The sequence below is a fragment of the Oryx dammah genome, unplaced genomic scaffold, assembly GCF_014754425.2.
Source record: "Oryx dammah isolate SB20612 unplaced genomic scaffold, SCBI_Odam_1.1 HiC_scaffold_3, whole genome shotgun sequence".
In the NCBI taxonomy this organism is placed as follows: domain Eukaryota; kingdom Metazoa; phylum Chordata; class Mammalia; order Artiodactyla; family Bovidae; genus Oryx; species Oryx dammah.
This window is the reverse complement of record NW_024070187.1, coordinates 29,960,193-29,984,080: the sequence shown is the minus strand read 5'-3', so window position 1 is coordinate 29,984,080 and position 23,888 is coordinate 29,960,193. Positions and strand designations below refer to the sequence as shown.

The window sequence follows — 23,888 nt, the reverse complement described above, 5'->3', positions numbered from 1 at the left end:
ACCTTGCTTATTTAACTTATATGCAGAGTAACTCATGCAAAATGTCAGACTGGATAAAGCACAAGCTGGAATCAAGATTGCCAGGAAAAACATCAATAACCTCAAATATGCACATGATACCTCTCTAATGGCAGAAAGTGGTGAGGAACCAAAGAGCCTTTTGATGAGGGTGAAAGAGGAGGATGAAAAAGCTGGCTTAAAACTGAACATTCAATAAATGAAGATCATGGCATCCAGTCCCATCACTTCACAGCAAATAGATGGGGAAACAATGGAAACAGTGACAGACTTTATTTTGGGGGCTCCAAAATTACTGTGGATGGTGACTGCAGCCATAAAATTAAAACACTTGCTTCCTGGAAGAAAAGTTATGACAAACCTAGACAGCATATTAAAAACCTGAAACATTAATATTACTTTGCCTGCAAAGGTTGGTCTAGTCAAAGCTATGGTTTTTCCAGTAGTCATGTACAGGTGTGAGAGCTGGACAAAAAAATGGCTGAGCACTGAAAAATGTGGTACTGGAGAAGACTCTTGAGAGTCCCTTGAACTGCAAGGAGATCAAACAAGTCAATCCTAAAGGAAATCAGTCCTGAATATTCATTGGAAGGACTGATGCTGAAGCTGAAACTCCAATTCTTTGGCCACTTGATGCAAAGAGTCAACCCATTGGAAAAGACCTTGCTGCTGGGAAAGATTAAAGGCAAGAGAAGAAGGGGACAACAGAGGCCAATATGGTTAGATGGCATCACTGACTCAATGGACATGAGTTCAAGCAACCTTTGGGAGAGGATGAAGGACAGGAGCCAGGCATGTTGCAGTACATGGGGCCACAAAGACTTGGACACAACTGAGTGACTGAACAACAACAATCTATGTAGCTGATGATTCAAGAAGACCCCAATGAAATTAACAGTAACACAGTAATAGTGGGAGACTTGAATACCCCACTCATTCCTATGGCTAGATCAACTAAACAGAAAATTAGCAAGGAAACACAAACTTTAACTGATACCATGGACCAGTTAGACATAATTGATATCTATAGGACATTTCACCCCAAATCAATGAATTTCACCTTTTTCTCAGGTGCACATGGAACCTTCTCCAGGATAGATCACATCCTGGGCCATAAATCTAGCCTTGGTAAATTCAAAAAAAATTGAAATCATTTTAAGCATTTTTTCTGATCACAACGTAGTAAGATTAGATGTCAACTACAGGAAAAAAAGCTATTAAAAATACAGACATATGGAGGCTAAACAACACACTTCTGAATAACCAACAAATCACAGAAGAAATTTTAAAAAATCAAAATATGCACAGAAACAAATGACAAAGAAAACATGATAACCCAAAACTTATGAGATTCAGTAAAAGCAGTGCTAAGGGGAAGATTCATAGCAATACAAGCTTACCTCAAGAAACAAGAGAAATATCAAATAAATAACCTAACTCTACACCTAAGACAGCTAGAAAAAGAAGAAATGAAGAACCCCAGGGTCAGTAGAAGGAAAGAAATCACAAAAATTAGAGCAGAAATAAATGCAAAAGAAACAAAGGAGACCATAGCAAAAATCAACAAAGCTAAAAGCTGGTTCTTTGAGAAGATAAATAAAACAGACAAACTATTAGCTAGACTCATAAAGAAAAAAAAGGAGAAGAATCAAATCAATAAAATTAGAAATGAAAATGGAGAAATCACAACAGACAGCACAGAAATACAAAGGATCATAAGAAACTACTATCAGCAACGATATGCCAATAAAATGGACAACATGGATGAAATGGACAAATTCTTAGAAAAGTATAACTTTCCAAAACTGAACCAGGATGAAATAGAAAATCTTAACAAACCCATCACAAGCACAGAAATTGAAACTGTAATCACAAATCTTCCAACAAACAAAAGCCCAGGACAGAATTCACAGCTGAAGTCTACCAAAAATTTAGAGAAGAGCTAATACCTATTCTACTCAAACTCTTCCAGAAAATTGCAGATGAAGGTAAACTTTCAAATTCATTCTATGAGGCCACCATCACCCTAATACCAAAACCAGACAAAGATGCCACAAAAAAAGAAAACTACAGGCCAATATCACTGATGAACATAGATGCAAAAGTCCTTAACAAAATTCTAGTAAACAGAATCCAACAACATATTAAAAAGACCATACATCATGACCAAGTGGGCTTTATCCAGGGATGTAAGGATTCTTCAATATTTGCAAAACAATCAATGTGATACACCACATTAACAAATTGAAAGATAAAAACCATATGATTATCTCAATAGACGCAGAGAAAGCCTTTGACAAAATTCAACATCCATTTGTGATTAAAAAAAAAAAAAACCCTCCAGAAGGCACAGAAGGAACATATCTCAACATAAAAAAAAGCCATATATGATAAACCCACAGTAAACACTCTCCTCAATGGTGAAAAATTGAAATCATTTCCCCTAAAGTCAGGAACAAGACAAGGGTGCCCACTCTCACCACTACTATTCAACATAGTTTTGGAAGTTTTGGCCATAGCAATCAGAGAAGAAAAAGAAATAAAAGGAATCTAGATTGGAAAAGAAGTAAAACTCTCACTGTTTGCAGATGACATGATCCTCTACATAGAAAACCCTAAAGACTCCACCAGAAAATTACTAGAGCTAATCAATGAATATAGTAAAGTTGCAGGATATAAAATTAACACAAAGAAATCCCTTCCATTCCTATACACTAACAATGAGAAAATAGAAAGAGAAATTAAGGAAACAGTTCCATTCACCATTGCAATGAAAAGAATAAAATACTTAGGAATAAATCTACCTAAAGAAACAAAAGACCTATATATAGAAAACTGTAAAACACTGATGAAAGAAATCAAAGATGACACAAATAGATGGAGAAATATACCATGTTCATGGATTGGAAGAATCAATATAGCAAAAATGAGTATACTACCCAAAGCAGTCTATAGATTCAATGCAATCCCTATCAAGCTACCAATGGTATTTTTCAGAGAACTAGAACAAATAATTTCACAATTTGTATGGAAATACAAAAAACCTTGAATAGCCAAAGTAATCTTGAGAAAGAAGAATGGAACTGGAAGAATCAGCCTGCCTGACTTCAGGCTATACTACAAAGCTACAGTCATCAAGACAGTATGGTCCTGGCACAAAGACAGAAATACAGATCAACGGAAGAAAACAGAAAGCCTAGAGATAAATCCATGCACCTATGGACAACAAAGGAGGCAAGAATATACAAAGGAGAAAAGACAATCTTTTTAACAAGTGGTGCTGGGAAAACTAGTCAACCACTTGTAAAGAATGAAACTAGAACACTTTCTAGCACCATACACAAGAAATAAACTAAAAATGAATTAAAGATCTAAATATAAGACCATAAACTATAAAACTCCTAGAAGAAAACATAGGCAAAACACTCTCTGACATAAATCACAGTAGGATCCTCTATGACCTACCTCCCAGAGTAATGGAAATAAAAGCAAAAATAAACAAATGGGACCTAATTAAACTTAAAAACTTTTGCACAACAAAGGAAACTATAAGCAAGGCGAAAAGACAGCCTTCAGAATGGGAGAAAATAATAGCAAACAAAGCAACTGATAAAGAATTAGTCCCCAAAATATACAAGCAGCTCCTGAAGCTCAATTCCAGAAAAATAAATGACCCAATCAAAAAATGGGCCAAAGAACTAAATAGACATTTCTCCAAAGAAGACATACAGATGGCTAACAAACACATGAAAAGATGCCTAACATCACTCATTATCAGAGAAATGCAAATCAAAACCACAATGACGAACTTTCTCATGCCAGTCAGAATGGCTGCTATCAAAAAGTCTACAAGCAATAAATGCTGGAGAGGGTGTGGAGAAAAGGAAACCCTCTTACACTGTTGGTGGGAATGCAAACTAGTATGGCCACTATGGAGAACAGTGTGGAGATTCCTTAAAAAACTGGAAATAAAACTGCCATACGAATCAGTGTGTATACTGGGCATACACATCAAGGAAACCAGAATTGGAAGAGACACGTGTACCCCAATGTTCATCACAGCACTGTTTACAATAGCCAGGACATGGAAGTAACCTAGATGTCCATTGGCAGATGAATGGATGAGAAAGCAGTGGTACATATACACAATGGAATATTACTCAGTTATTAAAAAGAATGCTTCTGAATCAATTCTAATGAGGTGGATGAAACTGGAGCCTATTATACAGAGTGAAGTAAGTCAGAAAAAAGAAACCACTAATACAGTATATTAACGCATATATATGGAATTTAGAAAGATGGTCACAATGACACTATATGCAAGATAGCAAAAGAGACACAGATGTAAAGAACAGACTTTTGGACTTGGTGGGAGAAGGCAAGGGTGGGATGATTTGAGAGAATGGTATTGAAACATGTATGTTATCATATGTGAAATAGATCACCAGTCCAGGTTCGATGCATGAGACTGGGCACTCAGGGCTGGTGTACTGGGATGACCCTGAGGGATGGGATGGGGAGGGAGGTGGGAGGGACGTTCAGGATGGGGAACACATGTACACCCATGGCTGATTCATGTCAATGTATGGCAAAAACCACTACAATACAGTAAAGTAATAGCCTCTAATTAAAATAAATAAGTTAATTTTTAAAAAAAGAAGACCCTCCTCCAATCACCACTGCCTCCTAGTTTTCATACCCTCAGTGTACTAGGTTAGTCTGTGGGAGAAACAGAATACAGTAGAAGTGATGGCATGTCAGGAATGATATAAGGTTATAAAAGACACTTCCATCATCGTCTTTTTAGATTACTTGCTCTGGCGGATGTTAGCTTCCATGGTCAGGGTCATTAGTAAATTCTTGAAGTCCCCAAATAACCACATTAGTGAGTTTGGAAGTGGATCCTCCAGTCTTACTTGAGTCTTTCAATGACTGAAGCCCCAGATAGAAACCTGACTGCTATCTCATGACAAACAATGAGCCAGAATCATCTGGCTGAAGTCATTTCCAGATTCCTGATCCTGAGAAACAATGTGAAAGGATAGATATTTGTTGTTTTAACCTTCTATGTTTGGAGGATAATAAGTGCTATGTGGATAATAGTACAGATGTTTAAATTATTGAAGTTTTTCTACCAAGGCTTTTGGAATGCATAAAAGTATAATTTGTACCAGGTAGAATAAATAGAAGAGGATGAAAAGTGGAAGATTATTAGAACATTAGAATATTTAGAACTATTGTACATTTTCCTTTGCTGGAATCTAGATACTTGTGCAAGCAAAGGAACAGTAAGATTGCTATAGAAACAACATATATCACCCTTTCTCAAGCCCTCTACTATAGATGGTTAGGCGGGTTTAAACATCTGAGGGCTTTTTTTTTTTTTCCTTCTTTCATTTTTTAAAAAAAAATTATTATTCATGTAGAAACTCATCTGGGACTGACTTGGGTCTCACTTACAATATACAGCAATGCAGAACACTTACTTTTAATGATGTTCAACAATCTTTGGGGACAGGTCCTAACATATGTGCTACAAACGTTTCCAGGACAATAAAGATAACTATGTCAATTTCAAACAGGAATGTGTTAGAATGAGGCTCTGTGCCAGTATTTGTTGAAAAACTTAAAAAAATCATGAATCAATGACCAAAAAGATAAGATTTAAGGAAAACTGGCCTGACAAAAAACCTAGTATTTCATACATAGTTTTTTTTCTTAATAAAGTCACTAAAATTTTTATTTTGAGTTTGTTTTAAACAAACCAGTGTATTTTAAAAATGAATTTGATAATCCCTACATTTTTAAGGTCATATTGTTTTATAGAAATCACAAGGAAGACAAACACAAAAAACTCTTGAGGCACAAACAGATAAATAATAACTTTACAAAACCTCAGAAGTTCACAAGAATCCATTGGTCACAAAATCCTGAAATGGAACACAAATATTTTTCAAGCACTAGGAATCATTAGACCTAATGTTTTCATTTTCAGATAAGAACCAAAGTCATATTAATAGCTGACAGGATTTTACTGAAGGCTCATACATGCCAGCACTTCCCTTGTGGCTCAGCTGGTAAAGAATCCACCTGCAATGCAGGAGACCTGGGTTCGATCCCTGGGTTTGAAAGATCCCCTAGAGAAGGGAACGACTACCCACTCCAGTATTCTGGCTTTTCACTTTCACTTTCATATATGCCAAGCACAGTGTTAGTGAAAGTGTTAGTCGCTTAATCGTGTCCAACTCTTTGCGACCCCATGGACTGTAGCCTTGGAATTCAATAAAGTAGAAATAGATGTTTTTCTGGAACCCTCTTGCTTTTTTGATGATCCAGTGGATGTTGGCAATTTGATTTCTGGTTCCTCTGCCTTTTCTAAAACCAGCTTGAACATCTGGAAGTTCACGGTTCATGTATTGCTGAAGCCTGGCTTGGAGAATTTTGAGCATTACTTTACTAGGGTGTGAGATGAGTGCAATTATGCGGTAGCTTGAGCATTCTTTGGCATTGCCTTTCTTTGAGATTGGAATGAAAACTCACCTTTTCCAGTCGTGTGGCCACTGCTCAGTTTTCCAAACTTGCTGGCATATTGAGTGCAGCACTTTCACAGCATCATCTTTCAGGATTTGAAATAGCTCAACTGGAATTCCATCACCTCCACTAGCTTTGTTCATGGTGATGCTTTCTAAGGCCCACTTGACTTCACATTCCAGGATGTCTGGCTCTAGGCGAGTGTGAGTGATCACACCATCATAATTATCTGGGTTGTGAAGATCTTTTTTTGTACAGCTCTTCTGTGCACTTTTGCCACCTCTTCTTAAATATCTTCTGCTTCTGTATGTCCATACCATTTCTGTCTTTTATCAAGCCCATCTTTGCATGAAATGTTCCCTTGGTATCTCTAATTTTCTTGAAGAGATCTCTAGTCTTTCCCATTCTATTGTTTTCCTCTATTTCTTTGCAGTGATCACTGAGGAAGGCTTTCTTATCTCTCCTTGCTATTCTTTGGAACTCTGTATTCAGATGCTTATATTTTTCCTTTTCTCCTTTGCGTTTTGCTTCTCTTCTTTTCATATATTTGTAAGGTCTCCTCAGACAGCCTTTTTGCTTTTTTGCATTTCTTTTTCTTGGGGATGGTCTTCATTCCTGTCTCCTGTACAATGTCACGAACCTCCGTCCATAGTTCATCAGGCATTCTGTCTATCAGATCTAGTCTCTTAAATCTATTTCTGACTTCCACTGTATAGTCATAAGGGACTTGATTTAGGTCATACCTGAATGGTCTAGTCGTTTTTCCCAACTTTATTCATTGTTCCTTATCTTACAGGAAATATAAAATGTTTTGAGGAATAAAATGTTTTAAAAATGATTCTAAATTTTTTTTATATTACTTAGAGCTTCTTTAGATATGGATACATATTGTGAATTAATCTGTTATTTTAACATATCTTTTATGAGCTGTGACTTTCCTAATTTATGGAAACGGATGAAACAAAATGTCCCTTGCAGAATCAGTTCTTTTATCTCAAAATGTTGTCACGTTCACAGTTAACTTCATGATTAGGAACTGGAATTCAGATACAGTAAAGAACTGTTTAATTTGTGACTCACGCTATATAGATTTGGGGTGGCTTGGTGCCTCTGGCAGTTCAGACCTGTAATGACAAATCATTGCTGGAATAATGATTTTTCCCTTCACTTTTTAAATCCTTCATCAAATAAATAAGTACACTTAAATAGTTTCACTTAGGTAGGTTGAATATGGCAAAAATAGATTTGGGATTATGTTGTTTAATATACCTTTCCCAGAATTTTTACTAAGAATTCACATTTAACTAATTACATATTGATACCTATTTTCCCCCTATAATTTAATCGCCAAACTCAACCAGTAAATAATAAAGATGTTTGTATATCAAATTGTTAAGAGTACATTTACATATTTTTAAGTTATTTCTCATTTAACCCAGTTAAACTTGGTGAGTTTCAGCCTGAGCTCAAGTCCTTCATTCCCTTGTTCCCAAAATGTTTATAGAGCATCCATTTTGAAGAATTCTTCAATAGGCTCTGACATGCAGCTTATAATCTATGAACAGGGACAGAAAATTATACAAGCAATTATACTACAGGGTGATAATGACATCTGATAGGGAAACACTATATAATTTAAGATCTGACAATGATTGCAGGAGGGCATCAAAGTCAGTTAGCTAAATAAAGTAGGTCAAGACATCACCAGAATGCAAGGAACAGTTTTTTAGGGCAAGAGAACAATTTGTGTAAAGACTGGAGGGAGAATGGTACACATGAGGAACTGAAAGTTCAGGATGATTATAATGAGGATAGGAGGGTCATGGCTAAAGATAACTAGAGAGGAACTCAAAGGTCAAGGGGTAGAACACAGAACCTTGGAGTCATTGTTAAAGATGCATACCTTTTCCTGAGCAATGGAAAGCCACATAAGTGTGTAAAACATTCCTATCTGCCCTTCCCCCCTTTCTTTGTCAATTTCTACTACAAAGCTGGGACAACCAAGTTCTCGTTTTCCAGGCTTCCCTTTTATCTAAAGGTAGATATGTGACCCAGTTCTGTTCAATGAACTGATAGGGGCAGTCTTCTGACTGGCTTTCTAATAAGGAGATAAATGAAAAAAAGAGCTAATTGCACTTCTTGTGTTTAGAATTGTGCAGCCCTCTGACAAACAACCATAAGATGATAATATGTGGATGAAATGCTGATTGTTGGAGAAAAAGGAAATCTGGGTCCTTGATGAAATTTTGACCACTTCTGAGGTCAACAGCCAGTAGCTTCTTGTAAGGAAAATAATAAAAGGGCTCACGATTGAAGCCATGTTAGTTTTTCTGCTTCTTACAACAAAAGCCTAACTTTTGAAACAGGAAATAAGTGTGTGTGGGGGAGGGGAACAGGACAGAATAAATTGGTTGTTACACAAAAGTGGTCTTTAGGCATGATTTTTATAGAAGCAAGAAAAGTTCTCCAACAAAAAAACTTGTCTCACATTCAAATATTTCAAATTCAATTAACCTCCTAACTGGTTTGCTGATGATTCAACCTCAAGTCTTTCATTAGGCAATGTAAAGTCAAATTTAAACTGCAACAATATATGGCAGAAATAACCACTGACCAAGTGTTTGTGATAGATTATTTCATTAATTGAGGGATCCAAGAAATGGATATGTAAGGTTGGGGTACAAATGCATAGAATGCTGACCCTTACACATACCTTGACCAGATCTTTTTCAGCCACACTTATCTTCACCCCTTTGCAGAAGACACAGAAACATTCATAATTTAGTGTATATCTGCAAATATTGTTTTCAGTCACAAAGTCTCATTCCATCTTCTTTGTTTGCCCTATTCAAACTCGTCCTTTTAGGACCCAATTCAATCATCTAGCCTATAAAACCTAAAACTATTGAGGCAGAAATCAAGTCAGTGGCTGGCAAGGACTGGAGAAGGAGGGTGAAGACTGATGACAGAAAGACAAGAAGTAACTTTTGCAGGGTGATGAAAATGTATATCTAAGTTTTGGTGCTCGTTATAGGACCACATATATTTGTCAAAACTCATCAAACAATACACCTAAAAGTGGTGAATTTTACCGGATGCAATTTATACCTCAATAAACATGCGTTTAAACACACACACACACACACAGGAATAAGGGAGTGAAAATGAATGAACGACCAACAGGACACATTTACCTGAGACTTAATTTCCTTTCGTGGAGTGCTTACTTTTTTAAAGAATCATCTTAAACCACAACAATGATTAGCACAAAGAAAACTAGAATGGTGGGCATTTTAGGTAAGCCAATGAACAAAGGTACTTCTGGGAATTCCTTAAGTTTTTTAATCTAATTTGCCTAAATAGAAAAGTGACTGGTCGATTCTGTCATTCAGAAACAACTTTGACACAGATTCTAATATAGTGCAAGTCATCTATAACTCATAAAAATGAAGTAATGCTTTCCAGTATACTAACTGAAAAGTGCTTTTCCAATCAGTCTCAGAGGTAACTTATATTAAGAGGAGAGACTAGGTGTGCCATACAAATTTCAAACGGAGTCAAACTCTGAACTTGTAAAACATGAAGTATTTGGTCTATACTGTATTTTACCACATTAGATTTCTGATCTTTTTATATGTGTTTTAAGATTAATTGTAATATCTAGCTAAAGAGTTATCATTAAATACCTTAAAATGGTGGTAATCTGGCAACAAATTAAACTGATTTTAAGTTACAGCTGTGATGGATTACTAACCTATCTTTCCCTCTCTAAAGACTTCAGTGTAAAAGTGTCCTAGAACATAAATTTGAATGCTTATTACTTCCAATCACCACTGAACATGGGTGTGTGTCTGTGCAAGGGTATATGCACAGCACTTGTCTCACGTTTCATGAATTTCAGTCTCTGCTCAGAAAAGGCACAAGCCTAAAATTAAAAGCGAAACATTAAACCTGTGTAGAGTGTTACTCTACATCACCTGGGGCAATGTCTAAGATCATGTAAGATTCACAGTTTCATTTATTTTTGCTCAGATTTTTAACAGCATTTTCTACAGCACCTGTGGGGCAGTAGGAAACAGCCCGTTTGTTTTCCAGTTTTAGTTCTGCCTCCTACCAGCAAAGATGGTCTAAGTCACTGACACTTAATCTTTCCCAGAGTCAATTTCTTCATTTACAACATGTAAAAATAACATCTTCATGAATATAGTCGATAAATGAATTGATTTATTTATAAACATAGTACATTCTACAATCTTTATCCACAATTCTTGCTTTACAGCATAAAAAAAAAATCAATAACGTTATTGTAACTGGTCATAGCACAGGCTTGTCTACTGGTGGAATGAAAAGTGGAAAATTTCAGAGATGTATTCAACATATATTTATTAAATATTTATTATATACAGGGCTATTATAGTATGCACCTGGGATACAGCACAATTTCTGTTTTCCTCAAGTTTATTATAACATGACTAAATATTATCCCTTTTTTAGAGTGAGGAACTAAGGCTCAGAGAAAAAATATGCCAAATAATTATTTAATTGGTCTATGTGACAATTGCTACTTGTAATGATATGTGTGTGCCTTGCCCAGTTCTTGATTTGGAATCAGGAATTATTTAATGAACTACATCAAAATGTCCTCTGGGGAAAAACGAGCGGCCTTTCAATCAATTCTACCTGATTGATGGTGGTCACTATCTAAAGTTGATGTCATCATTTCCCCCAAATGAGTTCTTCCTCCTCTTCCTTTTTTCCCTATTTCAGGGGGACCAACTTCTACATCATTGTTTATTCCAGAATTCTCCTCTCCACCCTCCCCCACCCTGCCAACAACCCCTACCATATCTTAAACTACCAGTTGCTGCTAAGTCACTTCAGTCGTGTCCAACTCTGTGCGACCCCATAGAGGGCAGCCCACCAGGCTGCCCCGTCCCTGGGATTCTCCAGGCAAGAACACTGGAGTGGGTTGCCATTTCCTTCTCTAATGCATGAAAGTGAAAAGTGAAAGTGAAGTCGCTCAGTCGTTTCCGACTCTTAGCGACCCCATGGACTGCAGCCTACCAGGCTCCTCTGTCCATGGGATTTTCCAGGCAAGAGTACTGGAGTGGGGTGCCAGTCAATTCTATTTTATAATTTTGTTTCAAAGTTCATCCTGTTTTCTCCATCTCTACTATTGCTGTCTGGTCTAGGGATCCACCCATATGACTTCATTTTAACTACTTTATAGGCCCCTATCTCCAAATACACAAATACCTGGGTTTAAGATGTCAACCTATGAATTTTGGAGAGACACAATTCAGCCCATGACAACTTCCTTTTGCATTACGTCAAGAGGCACATTGGAGAAGGCAATGGCACCCCACTCCAGTACTCTTGCCTGTAAAATCCCATGGACAGAGGAGCCTGGTAGGCTGCAGTCCATGGGGTCGCTAAAAGTCGGAAACGACTGACTTCACTTTCACTTTTCACTTTCATGCATTGGAGAAGGAAATGGCAACCCACTCCAGTACTCTTGCCTGGAGAATCTCAGGGACTGGGGACCCTGGTGGGCTGCCATCTATGCGGTCGCACAGAATCGGACACGACTGAAGCGACTTAGCAGCAGGAGCCAGCAAGAGGCACATAATAGCAAGTTCACCAGATCTCTGCATTGTAAGGATACATATTTTGCTTTGTAATTAGCAAATTACCTGTGGAATGAAAACTTGACTACCCTGCGACTGTCCTATTCTTCGCCATCCTTTCAACCATTAATTGTTACCATCATCCATTAATGAGTCTTGCTTACATTATTATTTTAAGGCTGCAAAGTAGTGGTTTGGGCTTCCCTCATAGCTCAGTTGGTAAAGAATCTGCCTGCAATGCAGGAGACCCACGTTTGATTCCCGGGTACAGGGAAGATCCCTTGGATAAGGAAATGGCAACCCACTCCAGTATTCTTGCCTGAAGAATCCCATGGACAGAGGAGCCTGGCAGGCTACAGTCCATGGGGTTTGAGTGACTAAACCACCAACACCAAAGTAGTGGTTTAACAGTTTTATCATTCCTCTATATTTATTTGCTGTCATTATTTTTACAGAACTAGGCCTTCATTTTTGCTGAACTCCAATTCAATGTTTATAAACACCAGAGTCAATTTTCTTAACTATAACTGTTTAAAACTTCTGATCTTTTCCTCTGCCCTGAGGATTAAGTACAACGACCTCTAAAGGACTTTAGCCTTTTCCCTCCTTGTCACCACTTTATCTTCTTCACTGGTATATTTTTACTCACTTATTTGTAGCCATCCTTCAGGAATCTGCCATCACTTCTCTCCTAGTTATCTCCAACAAATCATAAGAGCCCCTCTAGTACCATATACTTTACTTTCACTATTATAGCATATTCGGTACTATTTTGCAATTTATGGTTAATTCTCTCACTGACAGAACTTAAGCTATCTGAAGAAATACAAGAATCACATCAGTCTTGTTCATTCTTATATTTACCAGCACCTCTTATAGTTCTTTGGTACAGGGTAGTGGTTAATAAAAATGATTAACTAAATAAAGTAATGGAAGTTATGTAATATATACAAATCTATATACATTATAATTTATGACTGACTTAAAGAATTTATATGGAGCAGGAAATGGCAACTCACTCCAGCGCTCTTCCCTGGAAAATTCCATGGACTGAGGAGCCTGGTAGGCAACAGTCCGTGAGGTCACAAAGAGTTGGGCACGACTGAGAGACTTTTTACTTTTACTGAATAGTAGAGTCCCTTGGACTGCAAGGAGATCCAACCAGTCCATTCTGAAGGAGATCAGCCCTGGGATTTCTTTGGAAGAAATGATGCTAAAGCTGAAGCTCCAGTACTTTGGCCACCTCATGCAAAGAGTTGACTCATTGGAAAAGACTCTGATGCTGGGAGGAATTGGGGGCAGGAGGAGAAGGGGACGACCGAGGATGAGATGGCTGGATGGCATCACGGACTCGATGGACGTGAGTTGAGTGAACTCCGGGAGATGGTGATGGACAGGGAGGCCTGGCGTACTGCAATTCATGGGGTCGCAGAGAGTCGGACATGACTGAGCGACTGAACTGAACTGAACTGTATCAGTGTGGAGAAGGAACTGGCAACCCACTCCAGTATTCTTGCCTAGAGAATCCTGTGGATAGCGGAGCCTGGTGGGCTGCTGTCCATAGTGTCGCACAGAGTTGGACCCGACTGAAGTGACTTAGCGTGCGTATAGAATTTATAAGGATAATTTTAATTTAAAATGGTCTTTCACATAATTTGATTATTCAAAGCCTAAGCCATTGGGTAAGATGAATTCCACTCTAAAAATAATATTTACTTGACATTAACAATGGTCAAATCCTATCCTAAGCATGAATTATTTCAAATTTAATCCATAGAAACCCTCTAGTATGAGTACTCTTTTCTAGTATGGGTACTTATACAACATATATTTGAACACAAGTGTCTTTAGTTTCACAATGACTTTGTTAATTTTTATTACTTTCTTATGAAGAGTTCATCTTTCTCAATATAGCTGATTATAAGTGTATAATCCATGACTATTTTTTGAAGTCATGTTTTTAGTTCAATAACACTTCTACTTTCAAGAATACAGACATGTATAACAAAAGGCATTTGTAATATTATCAAATACCTAAGTAGGAACAGTCCACAGACAACATACAGTGCATAAAAATGTAAAATATTAACATGTAATCTATTCCTAGAATGATGTTTTGACTAAGATCTGGCGGTAAGAAGTCTCCTGAATTATGTTTAATGTTTATTCAATTTGAAATGTCTAAAGGAAAGAAGCCAATGGCATCCCACTCTAGTACTCTTGCCTGGAAAATCCCATGGATGGAGGAGCCTGGTGGGCTACAGTCCATGGGGTCGCTAAGAGTTGGACATGACTGAGTGACTTCACTTTGACTTTTCACTTTCATGCACTGGAGAAGGAAATGGCAACCCACTCCAGTGTTCTTGCCTGGAGAATCCCAGGGACAGGGGAGCCTGGTGGGCTGCCCTCTATAGGGTCACACAGAGTTGGACACGATTGAAGTGACTTAGCAGCAGCAGCAAAGGAAAGAAATAATTTATTTTCTTTTGGAATCTCTTCGTAAAGGCCAATTTAAGAAGAAAAAAATATATGTACAGGATTGATTACAATGATCCAGCCTGACTTAAATCTATTCTTAAGCGTAACATCTGCAGAGTGTCAGATAAAAAGGACAACTTCAAGGTAAGAATCACTACAACAAAATGAGATACTGCAAGTACAAATATAGTAAAATGTGCACTCCGATGTATGATTTGAATGATTCAAAGTATCAAGCACCATTGTGCTTAATACTTTGCATTGTAGACAACAACAATCAGTGGTAACAAAGTGTTGTGAAGAAACTGAATTGCACCGGGACAGTGGCAGAAATGGCAAGGTCTTGTGTGTATATATGAATGAACTCGTTTCTGGCTGAAAGTATACTGACAATTGTAAGACATGAATAAATAGAAAAAAAAAACGGGAAAAAATTAGGTTGGAAATAAACAAGTAAGGAAAAGATACAACCTAAGATTTGCTCTTTAACAAGAAGTTACTAAAAACGTGCATTATTTAGAGTTTAAATCCTACCTTTTTCCAGAAAAGTAATTACAACAATAAAATATGGCAAGTAATCAACAAAAAGGTGAAAAATATTCATTATTTTTAATCCCTTCAATTGTTAACAGTAGTTAATAGAGGTTTCAAGTTCTAGAAGTCACATTCAAGGATAGTTTCCCCTGGATTTATCCAAAATTATTTGGATTGAGGATCTCTTTGTCAGAATTTCCTAATGTGATATCCACAGAATACTTGGAAGTCCATGAACCTGAAATTATGTACAATCCATCATGTGCACATACAGTTTTCTGGAAGGCATTCCATAGCTTTTTAAAAATCAGGTTCTCAAAAGAGGTTCATTACCATCCCCTGCACCTCTCCAAATAAAGAATGATTAATCTGGGAAAAGAAGTATTTGCTTACAAATTGATAATATTTGTCTGTTTCCTGTTACCAAGAAAGAAAAATCTATTTAGTTTTATGATTTGGCATCTTGTGTTTTCCATTTCATATTGTGTGTGGGAGGTAAGATTACACAAGTTTAAATTTCCATTACTAACCAGGTGTGGTTTACATTTTTAAGATATCAAGTTAAGGGATCCAAGTTTGCAAATCCCATTTTTAATCTCTGTTGCTCTTTCTTATTTTGCTTGCTTTCTTATTCAATTCAAATTTGGAAGGGTTTCTCCTTCCCCAAATCACTTCATGGTTTTATTTTGGTGAATATAAGGCAAAAACAAATAAAAATTAACTTCCCACAAAGCCTTTCCTCCTATTTGATGAAGAAATTTGAAGAGTCTAGCAAATATTTTCACTGAGACCATTTCAAAACTAACAAGTAATTAACAGGATTTTGGCAGCTATGGGTTCTATGGTGAAACAGAAACCATAGGATATATATGTGTACAGGAAGAGATTTACTATGAGGAATTGACTCATCTGATTTTTGAGGCTGAGTGGTCCCTCTGCAAGCTGGAGGTCCAGGAGAGTCAGTGGTGTTTCTCCAGTCCAAGACTCAAATCTGAAGGCCTGAGAACAGGTTTGAAGGAAAGAAACGATGGATGTACTAGTTCAAGCAGATTGAGCGAGTGGGTCTTTCTTCCACCACTTTGTTCTATGCAGATTCTAAATGGACTGGGTGATACCCACCCATATTGGTCTAGGCAATCTTCATTAGTCAGTCTACCAATTCAAATGGTAAGTTCTTCCAGAAAGACCTTCACAGACACACCCAGAAATAATGTTTTACCAGCTATCTCAGCATTCTTAGCCCAGTGAAACTGATGCATAAAATTAACCATCACAACAGCACCCCTACGTAAATATTTATTTTAATGTAAAAGGTGAATTCTATCTCCATAGGTACCCTTGATAGTAATTTATTTCTGACATCTTAGTCACTACATTTAAGTAATCCTACTGACGAAATTTTATTGTATGGCCTACATTTTAGACACTTTATCTTAACTACCATGTTGAATCATAAATAACACTTTAATACAAATTAGAAATGATAATGTCTTTTTGTGACTAACTGTATATTTCTAAAGAAGAGGTGCCTTAAACCTCCTTTACACTACTTAGAAAGAATTATATACACTATTGTGGGAAATAATTCTTCTGGCAAAGAAGGCAGAGAGAAAATGTGACAACACATTAACAAAAGCTATCAAATGTTGACTTTTGGACTCAGTTACTCCAAACTTCAGGTGAACAGGAAATGAGCCTAAGATTTCTAGAGTTTCTGAATCTCAGTATTTTGCATGCTAAGTTGCTTCAGTCGTGTCCAATTCTTTGCAACCCTATGGACTGTAGCCTGCCAGGCTCCTGTCCATGGGGTTCTCCAGGCAAGAATACTGGAGTGGGTTGCCATGCCCTCCTCCAGAGGCTCTTACTGACCCAGGGATGGAAGCCACATCTCTTAGGTCTCCTGCACTGGCAGGTGGGTTCTTTACCACTAATGCCACCTGGGAAGCCCTCTCAGTATTTTAAGAAGGGAAAATAAGGACCATTTTAGTTATAACTGAGAGAATCAGTACATTTGAGACAAAAATGTTGGAAAAAGTTGGATATGTTCCAATTATCTATTTCTACATAACAAACCCACCCCCAAATTTTTGGTTAGCCATTTTATTACAGATTACAATTTTGTACGCCAGAAATTTGGGCCAGGTATACTCAGTAATTCAAATTTTATAACTTCTTTTGCATTTACTAGTTGAAACACTTTTATAAGTAGCCACTTCCCTTCATCCATTATTTGATTACTCAGTAGAGCCCTTTATAGACAAAGGGCAAGATAAAAGCGTGATTCTCTCCCCATACTTTTCATGGTAATTGTTTCCTTTCACTCTCTAAACAGTTATTTTAAATATCAGAAAAAACTCATATATTTAAACATATTTAATGGCTTTCAAATAACTGCAATTTTTAACCATATTGAAGTTCAAATTGTACCATCTTTGACCCTTGGTAACAGCCTCTTCAAGTTGACTCTTGAAACTTTTTGACATGATGTCAGTAGTCCTTCATAAGTTCTTTGCTTTTGCTTTATGAAATCATTCCAGGTTCATTCTGTACATTTCCTATGCTGACTGGAAAAAAGTCCTGGTTTTCTTTAGCGGTAAGTGATATTTCAAGACCACAATCTTAGAGGTAGGGAATAATATAAGCTTTCTTACGCCTTTCCAGGGGACACAGATATTATGTATATCGAACCACATAAGTTCCTGCAAATATTTTCAATTCAAATAAAGGACCATATCTGCACTCTAGGATTTGCAGTCTAACCTCCTCCTAACATGTCTACTTCTCCTTTCTTTATAGTCTAAATTTTACTAGAATATGTCTTGGTGTTGGCCATCTGGGTTGATATTCTCAGGTAAATGATATATTCTTTCAATAAATAGTTTCAAATCCTTATGATTTTTAGGAAATGCTTTTTGAATTATAGCTATAGTTACTTCTTCCACACCTTTGCTTTGGTTTCCTTCTGTTCAGTTCAGTTCAGTTCAGACGCTCAGTTATGTCCAACTCTTCGCGATCCCATGAATCGCAGCACGCCAGGCCTCCCTGTCCATCACCAACTCCCGGAGTTCACTCAGATTCACGTCCATCGAGTCAGTGATGCCATCCAGCCATCTCATCCTCTGTCATCCCCTTCTCCTCCTGCCCCCAATCCCTCTCAGCATCAGAGTCTTTTCCAATGAGTCAACTCTTCGCAGGAGGTGGCCAAAGTACTGGAGTTTCAGCTTTAGCATTATTCCTTCCAAAGAAATCCCAGGGCTGATCTCCTTCAGAATGGATTGGTTGGATCTCCTTGCAGTCCAAGGGACTCTCAAGAGTCTTCTCCAACACCACAGTTCAAAAGCATCAATTCTTCGGTGCTCAGCTTTCTGCACAGTCCAACTCTCACATCCATACATGACAACTGGAAAAACCATAGTCTTGACTAGACGGACCTTTGTTGGCAAAGTAACGTCTTTGCTTTTCAATATACTATCTAGGTTGGTCATAACTTTCCTTCCAAGGAGTAAGCGTCTTTTAATCTCATGGCTGCAATCACCATCTGCAGTGATTTTGGAGTCCCCAAAAATAAAGTCTGACACTGTTGCCCCATCTATTTCCCATGAAGTGATGGAACCAGATGCCATGATCATAGTTTTCCGAATGTTGAGCTTAAGCCAACTTTTCACTCTCCTCTTTCACTTTCATCAAGAGGCTCTTTAGTTCTTCTTCACTTTCTGCCATAAGGGTGGTGTCATCTGCATATCTGAGGTTATTGAGATTTCTCCTGGCAATCTTGATTCCAGCTTGTGCTTCTTCCAGCCTAGAGTTTCTCATGATGTACTCTGCACAGAAGTTAAATAAGCAGGGTGACAATACACAGCCTTGACGTACTCCTTTTCCTATTTGGAACCAGTCTGTTGTTCCATGTCCAGTTCTAACTGCTGCTTCCTGACCTTCATGTAGGTTTCTCAAGAGGCAGGTCAGGTGGTCTGGTATTCCCATCTCTTTCAGAATTTTCCACAGTTTATTGTGATCCGCCCAGTCAAAGGCTTTGGCATAGTCAACAAAGCAGAAATAGATGTTTTTCTGGAAGTCTCTTGCTTTTTTGATGATCCAGCGGATGTTGGCAATTTGATCTCTGGTTCCTCTGCCTTTTCTAAAACCAGCTTGAACATCAGGAAGTTCATGGTTCACATATTGCTGAAGCCTGGCTTGGAAAATTTTGAGCATTACTTTACTAGCGTGTGAGATGAGTGCAATTAAGTGACTTCAATTATAATTATGTTGGACCTTCTTTGCTTATCTTTAATATTTATTATTTTGTCTTGAAATATATTTAGCTTGATATTTTTAGTTTTCAAGTTTTAACATTCTTTTCCTCCTCTATTTCTCTTAAGGCATTATCTATTATGTTTGTTTATCTATGTTTTACATCCAGTTTAATCCAAGATTTTTTTTCTTTTACTTCTCTTTCTTGAGGTGTGTCAACTCTTTTCTGAGATTTGTAAGCTCTGGTTTATGTTGTTCTTTCATAGCATGCATCATTTTGAAGATTCTCAGCTTATTCTAGAACTTATTTCTGTTTATCTATCTACTCTGAAATTTTGTCTCATTATTACTACCATTCATTCACTCAACAAATATTGATGAGTATGTATGTTGTGCAGACAGTCATTGTAATCTGAAGGTGACCTACACAAGACAAGCAAGCTTATTGTTTAATTCAACTAAAATTTTATATTGATAATGCAACAAAAAGTTGACTAGTATGCCATATTTATAATTATTAAGATCTAACTGTGTTTAGTCTCAACAAAATACTTTTACACCATGAACTGGTCATTCTTGAAACCTTCACTTCTTTACCCCTGTAAGCTGGATTTATGTCTCTGGGAACATTTTAAAGAAGATGTATTTCCAAGATATAAAATTAAAAAAAATTTTTGCACAAATGAATAATATTGGGCTGGCCAAAATACTCATTTGGGTTTTTCTGTAATAAATTAATATCTTAACTTTTTGGCCAATCACACACACACACACACACACACACACACACACACACGATCTAGAAAATTGCTGAGTCCCAATCCTTTCCTCCGCATCTCTCTAGATACTGCAGAAGTAGCTTCAGGCATTTAGTTTAATGAACAAGTGTTTTACTTTTTTTTTTTTTTTTTGTCCCTTTATAGGCTCTATAAAGGGGGTTTTTTGGTTGGGGGGAAAAAAAGGCTTGCAAGACTTTTTTTTTGTAAATTCTTGAAATTAAAAAAAATTCTTTAGGATACTTTTAGGGGATAGTCTCCACATTATAAATCAACTATACTTCAATTATTTCTTTAAAAAAACTTAAAAGTAGAAAACAATAAAAAAAAATTAGTTGTTACCATAGTGAGAATGAGCCAAAAGTTTTAGCAAAATTTACAAATCTAATGAATATTTTATTTCTTAAAATAACCAAATAGGTTTGTTCAAATCATCAAGTGAGTTCTTGGAATAAGGTGGAGTGTTTTTGAGTACTTGGTTCTCAAAATGCTCTGCTCACATGGCTCCAAAATGGCTAACAGTGACTTTTCCCCAGGTCTTTTCTGTTGAGGGCCAATTGTGTTTCTAGTATCTATATCCTTAGACCCAATGTGTAGCCAAAGAGTCCCTAGGTCAAAGGAGTGATAAAGTGGTAGGGTGAAAGTAACTTTGCCAAATACAATACAGAACACCGTGTTAAATTTAAATTTCAGATGAACAACATGTAACTGTTTAGTATGGACAAGTTCCAAATATTGCATAGGAAATAATTATGCTAAAAAATACTCATTGTTTATCTAAAACTCAAACTTAACAGAGCATACTTTTTTAAAAACTATGCCAACTCCTAAGTAGTATCAGACTTGGACATTTGAGGTGGGTGTCCATATGCATGAACACAAGCCGCTAATGGTAGCAAAGATGTCAATAGTATCATCAACCACAATTAAAAGATGAGGAAACTGAGATGTTATTTACAATATGACCAAAGTCATCAAGCTAATCACATCCATTTGCAACGCTAGATCTTTCTGAATGTAAAGCAAAGATTCATTTTTTTCTATTACACATACAGCACAGTGACTACAGTTAATACTACTGTATTGCATATTTGAAAGTTGCTAAGAGTAGATCTTAAAGCAAATATTTTTCATTAACAAAAAGAATTTACTATTTATAAGTTAATGCATAAATCTAGGGCATTTCATGGGATATCAAGGATAGGTATAATGGAAATCCCAATTGTTCAGTCATTGATCCTGAATCTTATGGACCCAGATAATTAATTACAAAATTAATTTTTGTAATTATGGGTTTACGTTACACAATTCAAATTGTGGGTATACATTACACAATTCAAAACACTGATTTAAAAATAGCGTTAATTTGTTTACAACGACCAATGTATTTGGCAGAAGAATGATTTACAGAAATTCTTCAAGGTAAATGCCAACCAGGGGATCAAATTACGATTCAAAAACTGTCTGTTTATTCTAATGTTGGAGTAAAGAGAGGAAATATTCTTAAGGTAATACTTCTATCAAGATACGTGAATTGTCATATTCCACTCTAGGAATAATCCCAACAACAGTGCAGAGGCAGTTAATACGCTTTTAAATTCAACATACCTCGATTTTCCCTCTTCACTACTTAACATCTGCAGGCCTCAGTTTCCTTTATAAAAACAGGCTTCTTAAAAGGGTTGCGATTATACGTAATGCCTTTAGAACAACGGTGTTATACTGTTTATAGATTATATAAATGTATAGATTATGTCAGATATTATAGTAAATATTCTTATTAGGCTATTTATTGTCATTGTATTATTCATTATTGTTCTACTTAACAACTTTCTGGCTAACCTGGAGAAACAGGCCACAAGCGCGCTTCCAAGGGAAAGAGGCGGATACGGGTTACCATGACAACGGCGCGCGCCTAGACATTTTTCCCCTCGCACGTCGCTGGGGAAGAGAAAAGCCTAGGTTGCGTGTTGCGTCATCACTACGCGCTCATTGGGCTTCTCCGTGCTGCTTTAGAAGGTCCCGGCCCGGCTACCGTCGCCGCACGCCAAGAATTATTTTTGCTTTTCTGTCTTTGTTAAGCGCACCGAAGTTGCAAGACTGTAAGTACTAGGGGGAGAGTGATAGAGAGCAAGCGATCGTTGAAAGAGATGCCGCAGCAGTCTGCACTTCTGAATCTTCCCTGTGTTTTCTTGATCCTATCAGCTTCCTCTCAGCTGGGCTCGCGCCGCGTCAACTTCCGGGCGGGTGCCCGCCACCACGGCCTCCGCCGCTCCCCTGCTTTGGCCCCTTTGTGTCCCTGCAGTGTCGAGGCACGGGCCCTGGCACGTCCTTTCTCGAGGCAGGGAGCATCTTAGTACAGGGAGTCTCTCACTGTGGGCGGGCGCGCGGCCCGCAGGGGAGTTAGCGTGGGAAACGTGCCCGCGCGTGCTGGGGTAAGAGGAGGTTGCGCGAGGGTCAGCGTGTGGTTCTAGGAAGGAAGGGCGGGGGTGGGGGAGAGAGGGAGTGTAAAAAAGCCATGGAAAATTTTAAAAGGATACCCCGTCCACCTGATTGTTATGGCCTAACAATGAAGCGCAGCCATAATAGTCATGCTGAGCTACTGGTATGTTTGCGGGCACTTAATTGCCTTGGGAATGAACTGCTGTGGCTTTGTATTTTATATTGTTTTCATGGCGTCTTTTTCTCTTTTTAATTTCTCCCTGCAGATAGTTCATTTAAAGCTCCAAACCCCACGAAGTGGTAGTTTATATCAATATGAATCTTTTCAACCTGGACCGTTTTCGCTTTGAGAAAAGAAATAAGATTGAGGAAGCGCCCGAAGCAACCCCTCAACCCTCCCAGCCTGGCCCTTCTTCACCAATTTCTCTTAGTGCTGAAGAGGAGAATGCTGAAGGGGAAGTTAGCAGGGCAGGCACCCCTGATTCAGATGTAACTGAAAAAACAGGTGAGTTACGATGTTGGAAATGATACAGCATCAAGAGAGTTTCCTGTTTTTGTTTTGTTTTTTAAGAAGAAAAGCAGAAGAGATTCTGATTTTTGTTCTTGATGTTACACATACTGATGCATTGTCCTTCACCATGCCCTTTAACATACAGCTTTGGGACTGCCATAGGCATCATGTACCTCCAACTGATTATCCATCCATAGTTGTTTCACTTTTGGGTAAGTTCTTAAATACAGCCCAGTGATGGCAGCTAAAATCAGAATTTAGGTCAGAATGGCAGCTATGGGAAAAAGAAAACTAGGTGATTCAGTCCTTTGATAGATTTTGAAGCTGTTATTGCCAAGCGTTTAAATTCATTCCAGTATTTCTCCAAAAATAATTGATAACTTGCTGTGAGCTAAGACTTTATTCAAGGTGCCTGAAGAAAACGTCTATGAACAGATGAAGAGCAGGTCACATTCGGATTTTGCCAACCACCAGACTTCCAAAGTGCATATGAATAATTTTTTTCCTTTGAGTTTTTTTTTTTTTTTAATATGGACCATTTTTTTAAAAGTCTATATTGAATTTGTTACAATATTGCTTCTATGTTTTGGTTTTTTGACCTTAAGGGATCTGGGATCTTAGCTCCCTGACCAGGGATCTGAACCCACACCTCTGCATAGGCATTTGAAATCTTAACCATTGGACAACAGGGAAGTCCCAATAATTGTGTTCTTCATGGTGGTT

The 23,888-nt window shown here is 37.5% G+C and overlaps 1 protein-coding gene across 3 annotated transcripts in view; it reads left to right on the top strand.

Moving 5' to 3' along the window:
• Positions 1-22,192: 22,192 nt before the first annotated feature.
• Positions 22,193-23,888, top strand: part of SMARCAD1 (SWI/SNF-related, matrix-associated actin-dependent regulator of chromatin, subfamily a, containing DEAD/H box 1) — a 90,403-nt gene continuing 88,707 nt past the window's right edge. Inside the window, exons 1-2 of one of the 3 annotated variants that reach the window (XM_040237842.1) lie at positions 22,193-22,314; positions 22,921-23,159. In XM_040237842.1, coding sequence (XP_040093776.1) covers positions 22,970-23,159 — 190 coding nt within the window. In that variant the 5' untranslated portion in view covers positions 22,193-22,314; positions 22,921-22,969. Of the gene's footprint in view, positions 22,315-22,430; positions 22,648-22,920; positions 23,160-23,888 lie in introns of those variants that run through there. The other 2 variants (XM_040237844.1, XM_040237843.1) reach the window with 2 other exon arrangements.